This window comes from Callithrix jacchus, chromosome 13 (genome assembly GCF_049354715.1).
Source record: "Callithrix jacchus isolate 240 chromosome 13, calJac240_pri, whole genome shotgun sequence".
Lineage (NCBI taxonomy): Eukaryota > Metazoa > Chordata > Mammalia > Primates > Cebidae > Callithrix > Callithrix jacchus.
In genome coordinates this window covers 89817201-89840967 of record NC_133514.1, presented here as the reverse complement: position 1 = coordinate 89840967, position 23767 = coordinate 89817201, and the positions used below count along the sequence as shown (strand labels likewise).

The window sequence follows — 23767 nt, the reverse complement described above, 5'->3', positions numbered from 1 at the left end:
GTGATAAATGAAACAGGGAACATAAAGACAGACGAAGAGGCACATCTGTTACTTTTGCTCCTTTTTATAGCAACCTCTAAGTTTGACTTTTCACACTAAGTAGGAACCCTTTAGTTCCTGAGCAATTTCCTGACTCAGGCCTTCATTAGCCCAGTGGGAGCTACAGAGGGGGCCAGGGTCCTGAGAGCCAATGTGAACCCCTAGAAAAGAGTTCCCCACCCCAGTCCTCTAGGTTCTCCAAATGCGGCAGGAATCAGAGACTTTGTGCAGATGGAGTTTGGTGGGCTGAGAATGCCAGCTCTTCTCTGGCTTCTGCTTCCCCTCCCTTTACTGAAGGTTGGTGTGGCTGACCTCAGTCTGTCCCTAAACCCAGGACATCTATACTCAAGCTGTTCCTAGCAAAGTAGCCTCGTTGCAAAGGAAATGCTTTCTGTAAGAACATGGACACTTTCTCTTTAATATGAGAAAATACTGGCATTCTCTCCTGAGTCATTTCTCTTCTTTTTGGAGGTGGACAGTGTGTCCAGTGCCCATGTGCTGGTAGGACTTGAGCATGGGGACTGGCTGAAGTCATAGAGGGACAGGACTGATGGTATCACATGATTCTGGGCTTTTCTTTAGGGAGAACCATTCTCCACTGGAGGTCCATCTGCTGCTGTGAGGAAGGGTTTGAGGGCTGCTAGGGGCAGGGTACTACTGTCCCTGAATGAGATAACCCCAAGTCTGATTCCCTGTGAGGTGCCTTCTTTGGAGTGGAGCACCGAAGGCTCTGGACCCAGATCATTGTGGGAGAGTGTATAGATTAAGCTGTTTAGTTATTCACACCTCACCTCTCATCAGTTTGTTTCTGTTGACTGTATGTATGCTCAGCTCTGTGCTAAGTCTCACTGTATGGTTCAGGGGGAAGAAAAGACCCACTCTTGCCAGGGAGGAAGTCACCCCCTGGTTGGAGCTGGAGCAGCTTCAGAGAAATAAAAGGGATGTCTGAAGGCTGATGAGAGGGAGGACGGAGGCAAGACTGCCTGCCAAGAGCAAGGGGTGGGAAGAGGGATTCAGGAAAGTGATTGAATACTTGGAATAATTGCCATGAGGCACGAAAAAGAGAGGAAAATGGTTTTTTCTAGGAGAGTGGAGGGCTTGGTTGGGCTGGAAGCCAGGAGTCTGCAGAGCTGCCTGTCAGCTCAATTATGTTATTTTCTTCAGTCATGGGGACAGCTTGGAAGCAGAAATGGATGACGAAGTCATCACTGGCTATGGATTGGCCAGGAAGCAGGTACAGCAATAGAACCAGCCCTTCCCCTTTTCTCCTTTTATTTGGGACAGCAAGTAAGCAGCAACTAGGTGTGGCTGTGGAACTGAGTTCTCACCAAGGAGATGTAAGAAGAAGGCACTGGACGGGAAGGCTCCTGAGTAGGAGGATAGACTGCAGGGCACTGCTTTTTGTTCTTCCCTCCTCTTCTTCCTTGTGCTGTCTGGATGTGGACGTGATAGCAGGAGCTAAAGTAGCCATCTTGGACTACAAGACAGTGTGCTAAGAATGGGCAGGCAGCAAGAGAGGAGGAACATGGGTCCCTCAGGCACTTGGAGCCTCCATGTTGTCTCTGGGCTAATCACCTCCAGATTTCTTTCACTTGAGAGAGAAATAAACTCTCATGATTTTAAAAACTGTTACTTTAGGTTTTCTGTTATATGTCATGAACCTAATCTTGATAGAAACATACCACATGTGAGGGAACCGTGGGTATTATGAGAAAGTAAGTAAAGTGATTGACCATGGGGTCTTAGCAACGGGGAAGGGATGAGAAACTGGGAGATGGCCAGAATGCTGGAGAATGGGGACCCAGCCCTTGGGCTACTAATACAGCAGAGTAGCTAGTGGGAGTAGAAGGTCTTGAAAAGTGGAGAACAGGAAGTTGTGGTTAGAAAGTGGAATTTCTGATTTTATGATTTCAGACTTGTTTGACTAAATGTGGTCATAGTAAGTGCTAATATTCCCCAAATATGCAACCAGCTCCCTTTGAAGTAATTGGCAGGCCTAATGTCACCCTGATATAACTCTCGAAGGTAATTGTTTCTTTTTTATTGGCCTATCTCATAAATAGGGAAACTGAGGCTCACAGAGGTCCAGAAACCTATCTGAGGGGACAGTACTGGCAATGGGCTGGGTTGGCATTGGAACCCCAGGAGTGTGACTCCAGAGCCCAAGCTCTTTTTTGTTTTTATTTTTTGAGCTGGAGTCCCCTTCTGTGGCTTAGGCTAAAGTGCAATGGCATGATCTCGGCTCACTGCAACTTCCAACTCCCAGGTTCAAGCGGTTCTCTTGCCTCAGCCTCCCGAGTAGCTGGGATTACAGGTGACCAACACAATGCCCGACTAATCTTTTTGTATTTCTAGTAGAGACAGGGTTTCACCACATTGGCCAGGCTGGTCTTGAACTCCTGACCTCAGGTGATCTGCCCCCTCCAACTCCCAAAGTGCTGGGATTACAGGTGTGAGCCATTGGACCTGGCCAGAGCCCAAGCTCTTAACCACACCTGCTCCTCTGCCCTGTGCCTCCCTGGGGACTGCCCGGTGGACAGAAGAGTGGGCAGCATGCAAGTTGTACCAGACATTGAGGATACAGACCAGGGCAAGGAATGGCATAATACAGCTGGGTGACCAGAGCCTGGACAGGGCGCGAAAGAGCAGAGATCTGACCCCCAGGAGTGCACCAGTCTTGCCTCTGGCCCTGGGGTCCTGAGGGCTTAGAAGAGTCGGCAGGAGTCTAGGGAACCAGCACCCTGCAGGGTGAGTTAGATTTTGATGGAAGCAAAAAAAAAGAAAGGGTGGGCTCTGGGGACAGGCAGCCTGGGTTCGGGTCCTATTTCCACCTTCTCCTGGCTGTGTCACCTTGGATAATTACTGAAGCTTTTGTGCCTCAGTTTCCTCATGATTATGGGCATAATAGTTCCTTTCTCATAAGATTGTGAAGACTAAATGCACTAACACCAGGGAAGCACTTACAACAGTGCCTAGCACCCAACAAGCACCCAATGACGTTGCTGTTATAGCTGCTGTTGCTTTTCAGAGCTTTGTGGAGAACCTGAGGAAAAGGGACAGGGTAGAACATGGTGAGGAGAGTCGATGAGGGGAGGTTCTGAGTGGACCAGCGGAGACCACAGGTGCCTCTCTTCCCATAGCCAAAGCCCCTGTCAAGGAAGGCTCTGACTTCCATATGTCACTCTGGACAGGCCCCAGGCCTTCTCTTCTAGGATTATTTGCATGGTAGTCTTATGTTTTCAATGTAAGGAAAGGCCTGGTCCCTTCTAAATAAATGTCTGAACATCTTCAGAAAGATGAGGAGTTTTCCTCTGAACCCCGAAACTCCACATCACTCAGTACCCACACCAGGGTCACTGTTCAGTAGTACTTGTTGGTTGATGGCCTGGACTGTCCCAGCGTTGCCCGCGTGCCCAGGACGGGGCCTTCCCTCCCTGTCCTGTTGGGTGCCCTGTCACCAGCCCCAGGCCCTGGCTGCAGATACTGCCTTTGGCACTGACTGCTCCACATTCTGTCTGGCCCTGGAGGGTCCCACACAATCTTTGTGTGGCCAGCTATTTACTCATTCATGTCTGTAGCTATTATTAGGCACCACGAGAAACATTCTGGGAAGGCTGAAATAAATATTGGTGAGGACAACAGTGAATCTTTTAGAGAACCAGGCACCCCTGGGCCAAACAGGAGTCTAAACAGCCACAGGACCATGGCAGGTCTGGTTCTGGAGGGCACAGCTCTGGGTTCTGTGCGGCTGCAGCCTCAGAGCCCAGGGTCCAGGCTTCACTCTGCCGCTGCCCCACTGTGTGAAGCCAGGAAAGTAATTTCGCCTCTGCAGGCATTACCGTGGCAATCTGTGAAATGGAAACAATCAGCATCCCAGGGGCTTTCAGAGGCCCAAGCAAAGGCATAGAAATGAAAATTCAGTGAGTGTATTTGAGCCCCATGCTGAGTAGCAGGCACTCTGTAGGCACTCTGGGAAGTACCCAGTCAGCACCTGTGACCCCAGGACGGTGCCTGGGGAGCTGTGAGAAGGGTTAGGTCTCTTGCCTGGATTCACAAAGCTAGTGAGTAGGTGGGCTGAGCTCTAGATCTTGGGGAGCGTGGCTGCAGAGCACATGCTATTTCAACTGCACCAGAAGGCAAAGCAGCCTCAAAAAAGCACAGCACTGCCCGGGGTATCGGGGAGGGCTGGGAAGTGAGGTGGGCAGAAGAGAAGAGGGGACGAAGACAGACTTGGGGAGAAAAGCAAGAAAAGAAAAGCATTCCAGATGGGCACATGAGGCTGGGAGGAGCACAGGGTGGGTTCTAGGGTGTGATGGTTTCTCTATTTTTTTCTTAGTGGTAATTACATGGGTGTCTTCACTTTGTGATAATTTATGGAGAGCTGTATGTTACGACGAGCACTTTTGTGTACATATGTTACACCTTTTTGAAAAGGTTAAAAAGATGGTGGTTTTGTAGCATACAGTTTTGAATCTTAATGTATTTTTAAAGTTCAGACTCAATTACTTATACAACTCTCCTCTGCATCCATTCAAATGACATTTAAAAATATGCTTAAGAATCTGAAAATATTCAGGTAAAATTCCCAAGAGTCTGGGTCAATGTATGGATTTCAGAACTGAAATTCTGGAAATTTTCGACTTTTCCTTGTGGCTGGCAAGCCCCTGATATGGAACCCATCACTGGTGATAGGGCTTCCTTCCTTTCCTTCTGCCCAGCAAGATGACTGTCTTCTTCAGCCTCCCTGCATCCAGTTGACCACATGACTCATGTTAGCCAATGAGATGTGGGCAGAAGAGTTCCATGAGACTTTGGGGAATGTCCTTCTTTATCTCTTCCTCCATCTTGTTCACCGAACCTTTGATGTGATGGCTAGAGCTTTAGTGTCCACCATGGAACATGAGGACAGGGATACATCTTTGGGATAATAGACTAGTGAGCTAAAAGAAACCTGGATCATCAAAGACTTTTTAAATGGAGCCTCTCTCCCAGCCTTGGATTGCTTAACCCTGAACATCTGTCACATGGTAGAGAAACAACAACAACAACACATGTGTATCTTTATGTTAAATCTTCTCATTTTGAAGATTTCTGTCCCTCAAAGCTGAACCTGATTCTAGCCCCATGAAAGACACAAAAGCCTTTCCTTGACCTCCTTGGGCCACATGGTCAACCAAGGATCTGATAGGAACCTACCCTTTGATGTGCCCAATATTGGGAAACCAGGAGGTGACTTACCACCCTGAAAATGCCATTCACCACTTCAAGCGATTTAGCCCTCCATGAAAAATCGATGGATAACACAGGTGGTATAATTTTAGGAAACCCAGGGAGTCTCCCAACTCCCTCTTTGACATACATGGTGCCTGAAATTCCATCTTTATACATTAACTAATAAGGTTATACAGCTATGAGGAGTCCTACTCAAATACAAGTGATTCTAGGCAGAGGTACTATATCATCACCTTTTACATTAGCATGAAGCCATTTCTCTTAGAATTAGAGACTAAGTTAGAAAATTTTCAAATGAATGGGAACTTGGGAGACTATTTAGCCCAGTTGTTTTCAAACTTTGCTGCAGCAAGCCGTTGCATCCTGTGATGGTCCCCCAGAAGTGCCATTTATGAGAAGACGAAGAAGGGCGAGAGGGAGGACACAGAGTCAGGGTTGGAGGCCAGTGGTTTGCTGTTAGAAAGTTTAAAAAACTGTGGCTCTTTTTTACTATATAGGCTGAAAATCCAAGGTCACCAATAGGTTAATAAAGCCTGAATTCAGACAGTGAGTGGCAGAGCCAGACCTAGAATTCAGGTTTCTGACTCGGGCCCATGCTCTTTCCATGGTGGGGGGGAATCCCATGCTTCCTTAGCATTAGCTTCAGACCTGTATTAAGAAGATGAAATAGTGAGACTCCAAACAGGTGAGTCTGGATGGGCAGAGAGTGTAGGACGGATCCTGGTCTGGGCTTCGGTGGGGAGAGTCATGGTCAGCAGAAAGTCCTGGGTACTTGGAGTAGTCAAGTGTTGAGGCAAGGAAAGAGAGACCACTAAAGATAACTGATCAAATTCACAAATTTGTTGAGACTCAACATTGGTGAAATTTCCTCCCCTATCTAATGCCATAGTAAATAATGCTGTTTACCTTAGGACTGTATAGCTTCACAGTTTTCAAACTGCCCCTCCATTTTTACTTTGACCCTCACAAACCCCTACTTTGAGGGATAGGTATTATTTTTCCAGTTTACAGGTGAGAAAACCAGTGCATTAGGGAAACGTAGGTGCCTTTCCTGAGCTCACAGAGTTGTGACATAAAGCATGTGTCCTCCTGATGCCCTGTTCTGAGCTCTTTCCCCCATTTTACAGCACTTCCCACCTTCTAGGAACTGCCAGCCAGTTTCTCCAGCCTTCTCACCTCCTTGCAGATGAACACCAAAATGTTTAGGCAACAAACATAGTCTGTTTCCACACTTGTAAGTCGGCTGACCTGTTGCCTGGCTTCTTGCTTTTACTATGAGCTTTGTGATTGTAGTCATAGGTGCTAGCACCAGGAGAGAGAGAGAGAGAGAGAGAGAGAGAGAGAGAGAGAGAGAGAGAGTGAGTTGGGGGGATGGGCAGGAGACTGCCACAATTCTGCGTATGGTTCCAAAACAACATTTCTGGGATGTTGGAGGAGGACATCTTGTACCCTCTTGTTTCTCTGCCATAAACACCTCTCTTAATCACAACAACCATGTTCCTTGAAAGGAGGAAAGGGGAAAACAGGTAGAAGAAAGTGTTGCTCTGGATCATAGAGGACATGGGGGTTGACTCCAACATCTATTGCATCTCCGTCTAAGTAGCAGCAATGTGGTTCCGGACTTGACCCCAGCTCCTGGGGAGGGCTCTTAGCCAACTAAGCCAACTAGGATGATATTATCCCCTTGTCAGGGATTGGTTCAGGAATGCAGGCATAAGCCAATCACTGCATGGCATCTCCCTGGTGATTATTATCAGTCCCAAGCTGGAGGAGAATCTCCTCTCTCTCTCTCCCTCTCCCCTTTCTTTCCTCTCTCCTGCTATTGTCCAAGTTATAGCTGGCCTCCATTGCCTGACCATAAGGACAGCTCCTCTTAGGCAGAAGCCAATATTGTAGACGGTAGAGCAAAGGATGGAAAGAAGCTGGGGTCATAGAATCAGCCAATTGTGGAGCCCGGCCCTCCTCTAGATTTCTGGATAGGTGAGATAAATTTACCTACAGTTCCTGTTACTTTTGTCAAAATACCTTAATGACACACTGATTGTTAGGACACAAGAATTTGTTGTCTTCATAAGTGGAGGTGGAATCTCACCACACAACCCATATATGTGTTCAGTTGTCCATGGTGATCTGGGATGTGTATTTATGAGACTCCTGGTCAAAGTTAGAGGGCAGTGTCTACATAGAAAGGTAATCCTGTGATCTCCAGATTCACTTCAAGGATAAATAAAACTATGCTAATGTGTTGATGGTGGATAATAGATTAACATGTTATAATTTATCAGGCCTTCGTAAATACGATGTCTAAACACGGAATGCCATTTATGGTGACTCTTTAGGGCAATGAGGCGGGACTTCTTGCATGGGCTCTGCATATCACAAAGTGTGGAGCAGGAGTTTGCAAGCCTGTGAGCCAACTCTGGCCATGCACATTCGTTCTCCATTGTCTATGCTCTCATACTACAGTGGCAGAGTTGGGAGTTGCTACAGAAGCTGTCTGGCACACAAAGTCTATGATATTTATCATCTGGTTCTTTCAGAAAAAGTTGGCTGGTTTCTGGCATTCACCATGGTCTGCTTGGCCTGTAAGTAATAGCAAGCCAGGCAAACTCTCAGCACAACAAGGCTAGGCTGTTATATCGGTAACTACACTTGTGGACAATGATCTATTTTCAGGGCATTGAGGCAGTATACATCACTCTTGTTGTAGCTGTTCTTGTAGTTCGTATATAAGTATTGACACATCAATAGATGGCAAGTCATATTCTATAAAACAAGTCCTATTTCCATTTTTTTCTGTTATAAAATCAGGTATGTATTCTTTCAGAAAACCATTCTCCACTAGATTGCATTGAAAACGTTTGAGGATGGGGTTAAGGTGATGGCTACTTATATAATTCTTTACAGTGCTCTGAGTGCAGTTCTAACAGGACATCACCTTTATTCCAGCCATAGAGGATGCTTCAGGTTAAATTTCTCTCCATCAGGAACACTAGTATTTAAGTGAAAGCTATCAAAGCCTTTCCCAAGAGCAGAGGTTCCGAAAGGGAAGGGAAGAGAGTGTTATTGTACCAGGAACCTAGGAGGCAGAGGGGGCTGCAGAGTAACAAAAGTGCATATGTGCCAAAGACAAACTCTGCTAACTGCACAGTTTTGCAGTGGACCAGCCTTAACCAAGCTTGACCTATTTCCATGCATCTCAGATGAACTGAATGATGAAGCACTTAATATGGTGACAGCTTCTATAAAGCAGTAATCATATTTCTCCACTCTTTTCCTGTTACCCTGGAAGGAGGCAGAGAATTAATTCTCAAGTTGATACAATAATGTGATCTCAATAGTAGGGCTGCTTGCCAATGAGGCATGTGGTGGGAGGGGTTGGCCAAGGGAAGGGGTCCGATGCCATGAGGAAAAAGAAAGATAAGCCAGTATCTCCATGCCTTTTGTCTTTGCACTCTTGGCATCCAGCTTGTTGGTCTAAAATGCAAATCTGATCATATCCTTCCCCTGCTTAAAATCTTGCGATGGTTTGGAGTTTGAACTCCCATGATAAAATCCCAGCTCTGTGCTCTGTCTCCCACTGACTCACCCAGCCTAGTTTCTCCAGCCATGTTGAGCCGACTGTACCCCATCTTCCACTGCCAGCCTCTACCCACAATACCTCGTCCCACCTTCTTTACCTGGCTGAACGTCCTCACCCATCACAATTCAGGTCAAACCTTCCACCTCCTCTGGAAACGTTCCTTGCTGTTATGCTCCCTGCCCACTGTCCTCTCTGTCACTCCCAATTTGGGTTAGATGGATCCCCATCCTACTATAGGGCACTGTCTGTCTTCCTCATGGGTGTTTAAACTCCTTTGTAGACACAGACTGTGAATGACTGATTCTTGTTTCCCTAGCATGTCACACAATGCCTAGCACATAGTGTCCATTCCAGCCATGTCTACCCAATGCATGGAGCCTTTAGAATTTAGGATAATGGTTAAATGATACATACTGTGCTGTGGTCATGGTGTTAGGGTCTGAAACATTCCTTGGTGCTTTAGAAGTAGATGATCACAGTGGAACATTCATCCCTCTTCTCTTCTCAGGCACCCAAGGAACACTAAACATTTTTAAGTAGCTGTATGTATAGAGCATTCCTTTGAAACTCTCAGCCTCATACAGACCACCAACAAAACGTTTCTAGGGGCCTGCACTGGCTTGGAAATTAAAAAATGCATTCTCTTAGCTGAATTCATCAAAGGGCAGAACCTGACCCAAGTGTTTCTACCCCAGAGCCCAGCCTTTAAGATAAGAAAAGGAGATTCTAGGTCCATTATGTCCAACGTGTCATCTAAATGTAATCCAAGTGACCTTATTCCAATGACGCTGTTTCTGGCAAGTACAGAAACACACTGTAGCAGTGTGACATGCCTGAGGTGGAACAGAATCTTTCTGTACTATGATGCATCCATTGGTTTATGGATTAATAATAAGTATCTTTACCCTTTGAAACAAACTGGATAAATTGGAACCAATGCAGGAGAAGAATATCTGGGAGTGATACTATGACTGAAGGAGGATCCTTCTCAGCCTGGAGATATGAAGGCTGAAAGGTGGCTTCATATATCCAGGTTCGAGATTATTAATGATTTATCATGAATTACATTGGATATAATTTGTACTTCATAAGGGAACTGAACAAGGGGTTTAAATCCTTGTTCTGTTATATAATTTATTAAAAACAAGACCGATGAGATAGAGTCTTGTGTCTGCAGTTGACCATGCAATGGCAAGCCCTGGCTCTCTGATGACAAGGTTATAACTGGGGCATTTCTGCTCACCTGGCAGCAAGATACCCTCACCACAGACAAAGTGTCCCAAAGCCACGAATTGGCCTCTCGAAGACCTGACTTGTTAACGTAAATGTAAAGAGGCACAAAAACAGCATGTACTTATCGCAAACTCCTCCAGCACATGGGTGAAATGTCACTTACATAATCTGACAGGTTGCAGTTGTGCTATATGGTATAAAAAGCTGGCTTTTTAAAACCAGTCGAAACCTGTATGTTTTTGAAAAAGTCTTTCCATTTTATGTTGGAGACAATGCTCACAGCATGAGTAATGGCCATCAGTTATCAGTAATTTAGCAGATGGTGCCAGTGTTGACATTTGTTCTGGCTTAATTGTGCATGAGTGTGTGTTTTAAACAATGATGCAGCTGTCCCCATTCCTGGCAATTAGAATGTAAAAATGGTGTTCACTGAATATGGTATAGTGATCAGTTATCCATGTGTTTACTCTTTTGTTTGCAAGGTCTTCTGAGTGTTTGCTGCAACTCTACAATCAGAATACAAATTTGGCTTAAAATGGAACCTAGCTCCATACTGATAGGATAACAGGGACTTCAGACCTCCATGTTTCAAGATCTTAGGTCTCCGACTCCACTACAGGTGCTTGTGAGCTGTTTGTGTATGTGTTAAATATACCTCTGACATGAAGATAGTCAAATTTAAAATGCCATTAGGATTAGGAGAGCAGTGTCAACCGAGACCACTGGACTATTGCTGATCATGTGCAGAAGATCAAGTGACCAAAATCTATTCTACATAGTCTTGCTGCAAAGTTCTAGCTGTTCCTAATGCCATCTTCAATCTCATCCACTGATAATTCATGTAGGAGACCTAGCTGTTGAGTATTTCCTCCAGGGAGAGTGGGTACCTTGGGAGCTGTTGTTGTCCCTCAACTGTCTTGGCTCTTGGCTGGGTTTTTGCTCTTAGGTTAGCCAGTTAGTTTTATTGTGGGACCAATTCCTTATGAGATCATGGTGAATCTGAATAAAATACCTATTAAAAAATAATTTACCCTTTGGAAAACTGTTTGGCAGTAGTCGCTAAAGCTGAACATATGCACACTCTCTGACCTAGCAATTTTACTTCTAGAAATAGATACCCAGCAGATATGCATGCATGTGTTCACCCAAAAATGCATGCACTGGAAGGCTGATGGCAGCAGCTACCCAGAGGGTGTCCATCAGCTGTAGAATGGGTAAGTTGTGCCTCAGTCATTTGATGGCATACTATACAGCAACAAGATTGAACAAACTATAATGCACACAAAGGCATTAGTTTTATATTTGCAGTGAAACATATTACCACAAACTTAGAGGCTTAAAGCAATGCACACTTAAAAGCTCACAGTTGTGTAGGTCTTAAATCTGGGCACGGCGTAGCTGGGTTCTCTGCTGAGGGTCCCAACAGCCGAAATCAAGGTGTAGGCGGCTGGAGCTCAGAATCCTCCTAGAAGTTTATTCAGTTTGTTGGCAGAAGTCAGGGTCTGCTTTGTGATTAGAGGACTGAGGTCCCCATTTCCTTGCTGGCTATGAGCCAGGAGCCAGTCTCAGCTCCTAGGGGTTGTCTGCATCGTTTGCCTTATGGCCCCCTTCTGTCTTTGAAGGCAACAGCAAAGAATTTCCCTCGTATCAGTCCCTCTTGTGATTCAAATCTCTTTCACCAGGAATAGCCCAGTCCCTTGTAAGGGCTCCATAGGGCCGTGCCCATTGAGGACAGTTTCATGATATTAAAGCCAACTGATTTAGGTCTAATTACATCTGCAAATTCCCTTCACAGCAGCAACTAGATCAATGTTTAGTTGAATACCTGGGGGAATATGCATACAAGAGGGAGTGAGGAGTCTTGGGGGACATCTTGTAATTCTGCCCACCACATGCAACAGCATGGATAAGATAAATCTCATAGCAATGTTAAGCAAAATAAGGCAGACATGAAATAATATATTATGTATAATTGCATTTATATAAAACACAAGAACAGGAAGCACTGATCTTTAGGGTTAGAACAGTGGTTACTCTTGAGTATGTAGTAACCAGAAAGGAACTTTAGGGGATTCCTGGGGGCTGATGTCTTTGTTTCTTGATCTGTGTGCTGGTTATATGGCTGTGTTCAGCTTGTGAAAACCCAGCGAGCTGAACATTTATGATTTGTGTACTTTTCTGTAAATGTAGTATACTGCAATTAAAAAGTTCTTAGGATAATGTGGATTCATTACTTGAAAATAGATTTGTTTTGTTTTTCCAAGAAAGCATGCACCCAAAGACAGGTATCAGAATGAGGACCTGATGGGGTGGAGAATAAGCAGGAATACAAAGGAAATGACAGTGCCTTGCCTGGAGTGAAGATGATAGCACCCCTCCAACTCTACATTTGAGCACCAAGTAGAGAAAAATTAGTGAAAAATTACTACTGTCAACTTGGAGCCTGTGTGTAGGAGCTGCCACATAATTTGGCCCAGTGCAAAGTGAAATGCAAACCCCCTTGTTCAAAAATTTGAAGACAGCAAGAGGGGAGCATTAAGTAAAAATCAATGGTGGTGGTGGGGACAAATGAACAAGTCCCACTCCCAAGAAGCCAGCCTGCCTGTGTGTGGGGGAGAAAGAGCCTCATCTCAGAATCCCAAGACTTGTTGCTAGGTGAGTTACCTTGGATAACTATTGCTTTAGTCCGTTCACCTGTAAAATGGGTTAGCCAGGGCCTAGAAGGTAAAAATGCATTAATATATGCACATTTTGATGTGCAAGACAGCAAACAAATACGGGAATTATTATAATAATGGGCCCTCTAAATGTTCAAGTTTTTCTTTAATTGGTTAAAAAGCCTACCTGTGGCTGGGCGAGGTGGCTAACGCCTATAATCTCAGCTCTTTGAGAGGCGGAGGTTGAGAGAATCACTTGAGGTCAGGAGTTCAAGACCAGCCTGGCCAATAGGCAAAACCCCGTCTCTACTAAAAATGCAAAATTAGCCAGGTGTGGTGATGCATGCCTATGGTGGTGCGTGCTAAGTAGCATCCCAGCTACTTGGGAGGCTGAGGCAGGAGAATTGCTTGAACCCGGGAGATGGAGGTTGCGGTGAGCTGAGATTGTGCCATCGCACTCCAGCCTAGGCAACAGAGCCAAGACCCTGTCTAAAAAAAAGAAAAAAAGAAAAAAAGAAAAGAAGCCTACCTGTGACCTCTCAGAGAAATCCAGAAACTCTTCATGAACAGCACAGGGGCCACTTCTGCCTTATGAATTAACACAAATCCCTAATTCTTGGTGGAAGCCTTATCATGAGATTTTACTGTGCATTCCTTGATCTTTCCAGTTAAAAGAAGGAACTACTAAATGCCAGGGTCAAGGGTGTTTGAGTCTGGGCACTTCCCCCATCAAAGTTCTTTTGCTGAGGTTTGAGTTTCGGTCAGGTTCCCAGTTGAATCCCTGGCCTGACTGTAGAAACTCCCCGGCTGTCTGCTGGAGCCTGGGAAGGGGCACCCTAGAATCTTCCAGCTGGCCTCAGTGGCGAGCGCCGCGAGCACACGACTCCCAGCGCTTGGAGGCTCTGCGGTGTCAAGATGCCAGGACCGTCGCCTGGCCGGGTTGGGAGCTGGGGATGGTATTTCAGGCTAAGAATTTCTGAAGAGGCACGACATTCGTATTGCGTTTCTGTAATTATTCTCCCTGGCATGCATTCAGTAGCACGAATCTTTCCGGATGTAGTAACTGACTTCCTAATGCGGGGACTGTGGTCCCCGAAGGCTGCCGGCTGCCCTACCTAAGATTTACGAGTGGTTCCGAGGATGAGACAAGGTCCCCGTGTCTCGGTAACAACAAGTTCTTTGACAAACGGCCGCCGGGTTGCGGCTGGGTGGGGAAGAGGCCTATGGCGGGGTCGGGCAGCCCCTGAATTTCTTCCTTGCAGGAGTTGGGCGCCAGGGCGCAGGCAGACAGCCTAGCAGACCATCAGCATGCAGGAGTCGCGCGCGCCGTCCTTGAAGGGCTGCCCAGCTGACCTTGCTCCGCTTTCTCCGGAGAAATCGCTAGGAGAGCGCGAGGACGCGGCCGCGGCGGTGACTCAGTGCCCTGCGCGCCTCACGCAAATGCTCCCTTCCATCAAGTCCAGCTCTGCAGCCGCGGCTTTCTCTTTCTGCCCTCTTTTATTTTTTATTTATTTGTTTATTTATTTGAAACGGAGTCGCGTTGTCACCCAGGCGGGAGTGTAGTGTCGCGATCTCGGCTCACAGTAACCTCCGCCTCCCAGGTTCAAGCGATTCTCCTGCCTCAGCCTCCTGAGTAGCTGGGATTACCGGCGAATTTATTTTTATTTTTATTTTTAGTAGGGACCGGCTTTCACCATATTGGCCATGTTGGTCTCGAACTCCTGACCTTGTGATCCGCCCGCCTTGGCCTCCCAGAGTTCTGGGATTACCGGCGTGAGCCACCGCGCCCGGTCCCTGCCCTCTTTTTAATTCCAAGATTCAAACCCGGCGTTTTCCGCTCCACCCCTCCCCCTCCCCACAGTCTGCCTATCATTAGCTAGACTGCACGGGTGTTTTGTACCCCCCTCCCCCGTCCCTATCAGCAGAACCGAAGGCCAACCTTCGCGATCCCTCGCTGCAGGCCCAGGGATCAGACGCGGACCGCCCCCGGCAGGTACAGTGCCCTGGGCGCCCGCGATCCGGAGCCGGACTGGAGGGGGCGGTGCACGGCGCGCTGGGGTGCACTGGGGACTGAGCCCGGGCCCCGCTCCCCATTGGCCACCACTTCGGCGGGAGGGGCCGCCTCCGGCTCGTGGCACCTGGCCTCGCCCCTCCGCGGGGAAATCCGCGGCTGCCCGGCACGGGCGACCAGAGGTAAAGGCACCCAGGGGAAGGCCCCGGGCCCCAGCCGAGCTCTCTGTGACTGGCCCTGTCCTGTGTGCCGCCCCAGTGCTTGCGACGCTTGGATGTCCCCGGCTCCGGCCGCGCCAGCCGGAAACTTTGCCCCGCGAAGTCCCCCTCCTGCCTGACCGCACCGTGAGGCACCAAGTCGGCCGTGCGCCCTCCAGGGCCCCGGAACCCAGCCAGTCATTGCCTGGCCGCCCCGTACCCCGCGCCCGCGGCGCCCGGTCGCCAGGATGCGCTACGCGGACCCCTCGGCCAACCGGGATTTGTTGGGGAATCGAACTTTGCTCTTTATCTTCATCTGCGCCTTCGCCTTGGTGACCTTGCTGCAACAGATCCTGTATGGCAGGAACTACATTAAGAGGTAAGAAAGTCCGTGAGAGGGCGGGATGCGGGGAACCGGCGGGCGAGCCCCCCGGGTGGCAGTGGCAGCGGCAGCTTCGGCCGCAGTGCCCGGGGGTGAGTGATCGTGGGATACGCTCCTCGCCTCAAGCACGGCCGCTTAGGGGTGGGTCACCGCGTTTCCAAGAGCATCCTTGTTTCCAGCTGCCTGCCCAGCGCCGGCTGGAAGGCCCAGACAACTTTGTCCCACTGTGAAAAATGAAGGACAGGTTAGAATTCCAAGCAACCAAGCTGAGAATAAATCCACTTGATACTCGGAGAGACCGCAAGGATCAGATCGGTGTCCTCCAAACCCACAGTTCTATGACCATTTGTTTGGACGCGGGGGTAGGAGGGCTCAAAATCGTATAAATTTTTAATTTTTAATTTTTATTTATTTTTTAACCTCTCGAGTCCTGAACTTTTGTAGGGACCCTTGGGAGAAAAAAACATTTCCCCTACAGGAGCTTCGGGTTGGGTGTGATGGGGGGTGGTAGTGGGCGGTGGCGATGCCACAAGGATAGTGTAGTCTTATAATCCCACAGCCACTGGATCTGTGAAACTCACAACCTGATTCCTTCTGAAACAGATGGCTTTTTTTTTCTTCTCATCCTTAGCGCAAAAGGTCAGAGCTGCAGCAGAAATTAACCCCCTAGTTGGGATCTCCCCCTACTCCACCCCCACCCATGGCCAACCTCCACCAAGAGAAAGAGCAGCAGGAGGTGTCACTCAGAAATTCAGTTCGGGCACAGCCTAAGTCTCACTTGTTTGCAGAAGATACACTGAAAGGCCAGCCACTTCCTTCTGCCGGCTCTGCTGGCTACGGGGAACACTTGGGGTTTCGCTGCCTGGTTTGGGGGATTAGGAGGACTTCTGCTCTCGGCTACAGCCATATCAGAGTTTCTCCTGGAAAGAGCCCTCTCTGCTAGCTGCTGGGGTGTTTTTTTCTTTGCTGCTATCTCCTGACTCTCACCAACACTCCCCCAGGGTGATAGGAAAAGAAAAGGTCTCTCTAGCTAAGTAAGCATCCCACCTTCTTCTCTAAAGTTCCGCATAACGAAATAGCCCTCTTCTCATCCTTTGGGTTCTACATTAGGCATGGGTGCTCCCAATCTGGGCTGCCCATGAGGGTGGGAGGGTGAAGAAGCTGCTAGGTGCTGCTCTGCAGTGGAAACCCGAGCACTTAGGCTATTTCCCCTCCTTGTAACTCCCCCAGAGCTGGGGAGTAATGAGGCACCTTGTTCTCAGGACCTTCCCAGGGAGCGTTCCCTGGTTAGTGGCAGCTCTTGAGAGGTGTCTGGCGCTGGTGGCTTTAAAGGCCATCTTTGGAGCCTCCTGGCTTCTTGGATCTGATTGGGCCTGCCTCCTCTTTTGGTTACTGGTGCCTCTGAGATGATCCTGTGCAAGGACAGCTGGGTCCCCCATGGCTTGCTGCAGTCCTGCAGGCCAGTTGCCTGCTGTCATCTTGGCACTTGCTCTTCAGCAGGGCAGCTCTGGGTTCCTGCCCCCTGCTGGCACCTCCCCAAAGTTGCTGGGGCTGCTGGGATTCTTTCTACCTTGTCAACAGGGGGAGAGCTTAAGCAGCCATAGCAAATGCCAACCGAATTACTACCTGCCTGCTCTGGGAAGTCCTCCCTGGTCATGGGTGGGTGGGCTAGCTGCCTGGAGTTCAGCAGGCATAGAAGGGGCTTCCCTTCCTCCCTCACAGAAACCCTGACCCCCGAAATCACATAGATGCTATCGTGCTGGCCTCACTCCAGGGACTCAAGTTAGCCAATTAAGCAAGCAAAACTTGTATAGGCGGGATCCTGGAAGGGTATCTGTAAATAAGGGTCTGTAAAGAAGGAGATGGTGTGGTCTTGGTGCTCAGAGGACTCAAAGTCTATTTGGGACAAAAAAAAAAAAAATAGCCACAAATGAAATAGAAAGTGAATGTTAAACTGTCTGAGAAGACAGGCACTAATGGGCTGGAGGAGTTAGGGAAGACTGCGCCCAGAGGAAGTTGAACTTGAGTGGACCTTGAAGGAAGGATAAGATTTAAGGGTGGGGGTAGGGGCGTGCACATCCAAAAAGCGGGTAGGAGCAAAGGTGGCACAACTTCCTCCCATCTCTCCCACACCTGACCCTCCCTGTGCTGTAGCACTTGGCTTCATCGTTGGCCAGTCCTGATCTTGAACTGGGTGTGGCTGCCACATCAGTGCCACCCCTAGCACCTGCTTACCCATCTTGTTTCCTCCATATATCATGACTGTAATGAACTGACCTGGTGTGATTATCATCAGTCTGTCTCCTGTCTAGAAACACTTGACCAGTGTTCAAGCAAAGGTTCTGGGAGGGCCTGAATTGGAACCGACTGGAGGGCTGTTGAAATGTAGACTCCTCAGCCCTGAATCAGGCTGTCTGGGGGTGGGATCTACTAACCTGCCTTTGTAATAAGCTGCCCAGGTGATCTGAAAGCTGCAACAAGCTCCTTCTGCTGCTCTAGATCAGAGGTTCTCAATCCCCTATTCCCCACTGCAATGTTTGGAGACTTCTGTGGTGTTCACACTGGGGACAGGAAAGTGCTGCCATATGCAGTGGGAAGAGGCCAAAGATGTTGTAAAGATCCTACACTGCATAGTTTGCCCCCCACACAAAGAATTTCCCAGCCCCCAAATGTCATAGTGCTAAGGTTGAGAAACTCTGCTCTAGACTGAAAGCTCCATGAGATGGGGATTTGCTCTGTTTTGTTCCCAGCTGCACCGTGAACACCAAATATGGCGTCCAGCACATAAAACGTTCTCATAGATATTGGATAATGCATAAATAATTGAAAGTAAGACTATGTGTGCGTATGCAGGGACTGTAACTGGAAGAGACACAGTGAAGAAACGGATACAGCTGGTGTGAGGGGGAAGGAAGGGATGAAGGAGGCAGATGCAACAGTGGGTCACTAGACTCAGCAAAGTGCTTTGAAGATTGAGGGGAACAATTTGCACTTGGTTCACTGGGCTACTGGGAGCCATGTCTGGTCCTTGAGTAGGGTACTGGCAGGATAAAAGCCACTAGGAAGGATGTTAGCTGGGCTTTCTACAGGAAGGGTTAAAGAGGTAGAGAGGCTGGAAGGTACTGTCACAGTCCAGGCAAAGTGAGAAGAACTTGATGCAGGGAGCAGGTCTACTTTGGAGCCAGGGGATTCCTGAAGGCTGCTGTTCTTTGCCTCTGTGCTGAGCTGGTGCGATGCCACCTCATGAAGAGCTCAGGGATACAGCAATGGCAGTTTCTTCCAGTGAGAGTTTAGCAACAGCCCACAGCAAATGGAAGTGGGGTTGTGAGTCAATGTGTACTTACTTCTCTGGACCCTGGGCTCTCCCTGTGCTCTGCAATGGGCAATGGGAGCTTTTGGGAGGGCCCCACTGAGATCAGTCAGAAGTCTGGGGGGGGGGGTCCATTTACACCACTTTCCTTGGTCAGGAGGGGAGAAGGTGGGGCAGTGCCATGGTTTAGTGGGCTCAGTGTCTCAATAGAGAAAGCATACACTATGTGAATGAGGAGAAAAAGACAAGAAACAAAGTTGTGAACGTTCCCCTTGATGCTCTTGGCTTCTCCAGGTCTGTTTTTGATTGAACAAATACTTCATGAAGATTTACTCTAAGTGCTGAGGATACAATGGTGTGCAAGGCAGGCACAGTCCAGGGTCTCCAGGGAGCCTGTGGCTATTGGGAAGACAGGAAGGCACATAACTCATACATGAGCCATGCCTAGAGGAGTGGACAAGGGACTCTAAAAACAAGGAGGAGGGAGCCAGGGTAAATCACTGTGCTTCAGGGTACATGGAGGAATTTGAAGGGGTCTTCAAAAAAGGGGATTGATTCACAGGCATAGGCAAAGGTGAAAGGAAGGGGGATGAAATCAAGTTTGGGCAAGGATTGACAAGTATAGGCAAGAGCTGAGTGAATCTGCATGACCCAGGGGTTAGAGCTGTATCACTGGGAGCAGATGAGGCAGGCAGGCAGAGCCCAATTCCTGAGTAGAAAGTGGGGACCCTATGAGAAGGGCATGTCTGGGGGAGGGAAGGTGTAGGTAGGGTGACAGCTGTGGGTCTGGATCCTACCCAGACCCAGAACTGCACTGTGAAGAGCCAGGCTAACGGTGTAGATTTGGATTCACCAACCACTGATATCAGTGTTTTCCAAACTTTGATGATTGGGAGGTACAGTAAGGCATATGTTATACCGAAGATCTTGAACACATTTATGTACACACTCAACTGAAACATTTTGTGAAACAATACTTGGCCTTATTATGAGAAATGCCCTCTAAGTTTTCTGTTTTACTTCTTTAAAAACAATCCATCCTACTTCATTAAAAAATATAATGGAATATTGTCCTTAAAAAGAAAGGAAGTTCTGAAATGTGCTACAGTGTGGATGAACCTTGAAGATCTTGTGTTAAGTGAAATAAGCCAGGCACAAAAGGACAAATACGCTATGATTCTAGTTATATGAGGGAATTAGAGTGGTCAAATTCATAAAGACAGAAAGTAGAATGGTGGTTCCCGGGGGCTGGGTGTGGGATGGGGAGTCATCATTTAATGGGTTCGGAGTTTCAGTTTGGAAGGATGAGAAAGTATTGGAAATGGATGGTAGTGATGGTAGCACAGCGATGTGAATGAACTTAATGCCACTCAACTGTAGACTTAAAAGTGGTTAAAATGGTAAATTTTGTTATTGTGTATTTTGCCACAGTAAAAGAGAGTTTTTACCAAAAAAATCTGAGAGCAACAAACTAAATTTAACAATCCATTGAAACCCTTAGTTAGAAAAATACTGGTGTGAGCAATGGGATTGGATGAGTCACCAAGGACAGAGCAGAGTGGAAAATGATGATGGGTTGGGGTGCAAAGGAGAGCCTTGAAGGATGTCTGAAGGGGTAGAGAGACGAGAGCTGGCTCTGGAAGTCGAGGCTGGAGAGAGTTGGAGGGGAAAGAGGAAAGGGAGGCATTAAGGAAACCAAGAGACGAGGGCACCAGAGTGAGAGTGGCCAGCTGTGGCATGCCAGGCAGAGGTCTTGGGTGGGATGGGATTGCGGTGTCCATTGGGTTGGCAGTAGAGGCAAAGACAGTTTGGGAGAGAAGAGTAGGGACAGAATCCTATTTCAGTAGGCAGAGAGTGAGTGGGGAAAGACAATGTGGAGACAGGGAGCGCAGATGACCCTTTCTAGGTGTCAATACTGAGAAGAGAAAGCATTACAAGAAAGATTTTCCACAATGAGGGGCATGGAAATTGTCCCCTCTTCTCTTAAGTCCTCCACTGCCCCCAGTCCCCTTTGTTAGTGTTATCTTCATATAAGCTCATAGCCCTAGAGTGTTATGACTTCAAACGTTTAGACTTTAACAGAGGAACAGGGAGAGGGCAATATTTATTTTAAGGTGGAAAGAAAAGATATGGCAGGTTTTAATAATCTGGTCTCAGTCTGTCTTTTAAACTTAATCTCAGGAAAAGCAGATAACCATGGGCCTTGAATGTCTTCCCGTGTCTTTCTTTTTCGAGACAGAATCCAGCTCTGTCACCAAACTGGATGGAGTGCAGTGGTGCAATCTCAGCTCACTGCAACCTCCACCTCATGGGTTCAAGCGATTTTCTTGCCTCAGCCTCCCAAGTAGCTGAAACTACAGGCATGTGCCACCGTGCCCAGCAAATTTCTATATTTTTAGAGATGGGGTTTCACCATGCTGGCCGGGATGGTCTCTATCTCTTGACCTCGTAATCTGCCCGCCTTGGCCTCCCAAAGTGCTGGGATTACAGGCATGAGCCACCGTGCTCGGCCATTCCTGTGTCTTTCAATGGAATTATATAATTCCCCATAAAGAGTTCAAATGTTTTCTGTCAGATTTATGTCTTAGCTTATTTTGGCTGCTATAACAAATTATCGTAGACTGGGTAGCTTAAGCAACCAATGTTTGTTTCTCACTGTTCAGGAAGCTGAAGGTTCAAGATCAAGGTGCTAGCATAGTTGGGTTCTGGCGAGGGCCCTCCTGCAGGTTGCAGATTTCTTATATCCTCATGTGGCAGAAAGAGAGGGAGCTAAGTCTCTGGCCTCTTCTTACGAGGGCACCAATCCCATTCATGACTGCTCCACTCTTTGACCTAATCGTCCTCCCAAAACTCTACCTCCAAATACCATTGCATTGGGGATTAGATTTCAACGTGGGAATTTTGGGGGGACACAAACAATTATTTAGTCCATAACAATGTTTCTAGCTACATAGTTTTTAAATAGTTAAATAGTTAAAAACTATGTAAAATTTTCACTATTGTAAAAATTATCTTTTAAAAAATTATATTTTCTAACCATTTGTAGCTGGTATATAGAAATAAATTTGATTTTTTGTGTATTAATTTTATAATCAGCAACCTTGATGAAATCGAGATTGTACATACCAATAATAGTTTATCTATAGATTATCTGGGGATTTCTATGTAGATGTTTTTCTTTCTTTCATTACTCTACAATTATACCTTAATATACAGTTCTTGTTTTACTGTAGTGGCTAGGACCTTTGACATAATGTTTAGTAAAAGTGTCATAGTGAACATTCTTGTCTTAGTCCTCACCATTTTCTTCCTTCTTTTTTTGACAGCTTTATTGAACTAAAATTCATCCACTTAAAGTGAACAGTGAAGTGGCTTTTAATATTTTCAAACAGTGGCACATCTACCACCACAGTCAAAATTAAGGACATCCTGTAGCCCTTAGCCATCACTTTCTAGACCCCATCCCTCTTAGTCCTAGAATAAACAAACAGACTAATCTGTCTTCTGTCTCTCTAGATTTTCCTGTTTTGAGCATTTCATGCAAATTGAATCATGTGCTATGTTGTCCTATGTGATTGACATCTTTCACTAAGCAGACTGTTTTCAAGGTTCATCCATGTCATATCATGTATCAGTACTTCATTTATTCTTCTTGCAGAGTAATATTTCATTGCGTGGATACACTACATTCTGTTTCTCTATTCTTCAACTCATGAACATTTGTGTTGTTTTCACTGTTAAGTTTTTGTGTGAACATAGGTTTTCATTTCTCTTGGGTTTATACCTTTGAGTAGAATTGGTTATATGGTAACTCTGTGTTTGCCATTTGAGGAATTGCCAGGCTTCTCCAAGGTGGCTGTATCATTTTACATTTTCTCCAGCATTGTATGAGGGTCCCAATTTCTCTACATCCTTGACAACACTTTGATTATCTGTTTTTGGATTAGAGCCATCTCAGTGGTTTTGAGGTGATGTCTCACTGTGGCTTTGATTTTGCATTTCTCTGATGACTAATGATGTGGAGCATCTTTTTATGGGCTTATTAGCTATTTGTTTATCTTCTTTGGAGAAATATCTATTTAGATTCTTTGACTATTTTTTTTTTTGAGAGGGAGTTTTGCCCAGGCTGGAGTGCAATGGTGTGATCTCAGCTCACTGCATCCACTGCCTCCCAGTTTCAAGGGATTCTCCCACCTCAGCCTCCTGAGTAGCTGTGATTACAGGGATGCACCACCATGACTGGCTAATTTTTGTATTTTTAGTAGAGAGGGGGTTTTACTATGCTGCTCAGTCTGGTCTCCAACTCTTGACCTCAGGTAACGGTCTTATTTAGCCTCCCAAGGTGCTGAGATTACAGGTATGAGCCATTGTCCCAGCCAAAAGTTGTATTTATTTATTTTTCTTTTTTAACTTTTTAAAAATTTCTAGCTTTTTAAAAATTATACCATAAGTTCTGGGGTTCATGTGCAGGTCTTACAGGATTGTTACACATGCCGTGGTGGTTTGCTGCCTCCATCCCCAAAAGTTGTATTTAGATATTAATTTTATAAGTGTGTTTTCTATATCTGTTGAATGATATGTAGTTTTTCCCCTTTAATCTTTTGATGTGGCAAATTACATTAATAGATGTTCAACTTATAATTTTAGGGGAAAACCCAACTTTTTTGTGGTATATTATTTGTTTTATATGATGTGAGATTTTGTTAGCTATCATTTTTGTTAAGGATATTCTGTTCCTGTTCTTGAATGCTATTGGCATGTAATTTTCTCCTATTCTCAACTCATTTGCAAGACTGGTTTTAAAATCACTTTTGCAAGTGAGAATGTTAACACTTTATTCTCTGTAATGACTTATGCAAGTTTTGAGATTCATCTATTCTTTAAAAGTTTCATAGACCTCACCTGTACAACCATTTGCACCTAATGTTTTCCATATGGAAAGACTTACTAATCCATTCATTCTTACTAATAAAGACTTACTAATCAAGTTACTGATCCATTTCTTTAGTGATTGTAAGAGTATTTAAGTTTTCTATTTCTTAATCAATTTTGGTAAATTATATTTTCTAGAAATTAAAAAATGAAGTTTATTGGCAAAATTTATAGTATGCTGTATTTCATCT

At 46.4% G+C, this 23767-nt stretch overlaps 2 protein-coding genes across 10 annotated transcripts in view; both read left to right on the top strand.

Annotated features, from left to right (window-relative positions):
* Positions 1–12322, top strand: part of PIAS2 (protein inhibitor of activated STAT 2) — a 181550-nt gene extending 169228 nt beyond the window's left edge. For all 3 annotated transcript variants that reach the window (XR_013525878.1, XM_035270958.3, XM_078348081.1), the window contains one exon: positions 10570–12322. Coding sequence is in view for 2 of the 3 variants with exons in the window: in XM_035270958.3 (XP_035126849.1) it covers positions 10570–10578 (9 nt within the window). In the remaining variant the exon portion in view is untranslated. The remainder of the gene's footprint in view (positions 1–10569) is intronic.
* A 1280-nt stretch (positions 12323–13602) lies between these two features.
* Positions 13603–23767, top strand: part of ST8SIA5 (ST8 alpha-N-acetyl-neuraminide alpha-2,8-sialyltransferase 5) — a 77181-nt gene continuing 67016 nt past the window's right edge. For 2 of the 7 annotated variants that reach the window (XM_078348085.1, XM_078348086.1), the window contains exons 1-2: positions 14106–14737; positions 15014–15331. In XM_078348085.1, coding sequence (XP_078204211.1) covers positions 15201–15331 — 131 coding nt within the window. In that variant the 5' untranslated portion in view covers positions 14106–14737; positions 15014–15200. Of the gene's footprint in view, positions 13909–14006; positions 14738–14933; positions 15332–23767 lie in introns of those variants that run through there. The other 5 variants (XM_035270950.3, XM_054244159.2, XM_078348084.1 and 2 more) reach the window with 4 other exon arrangements.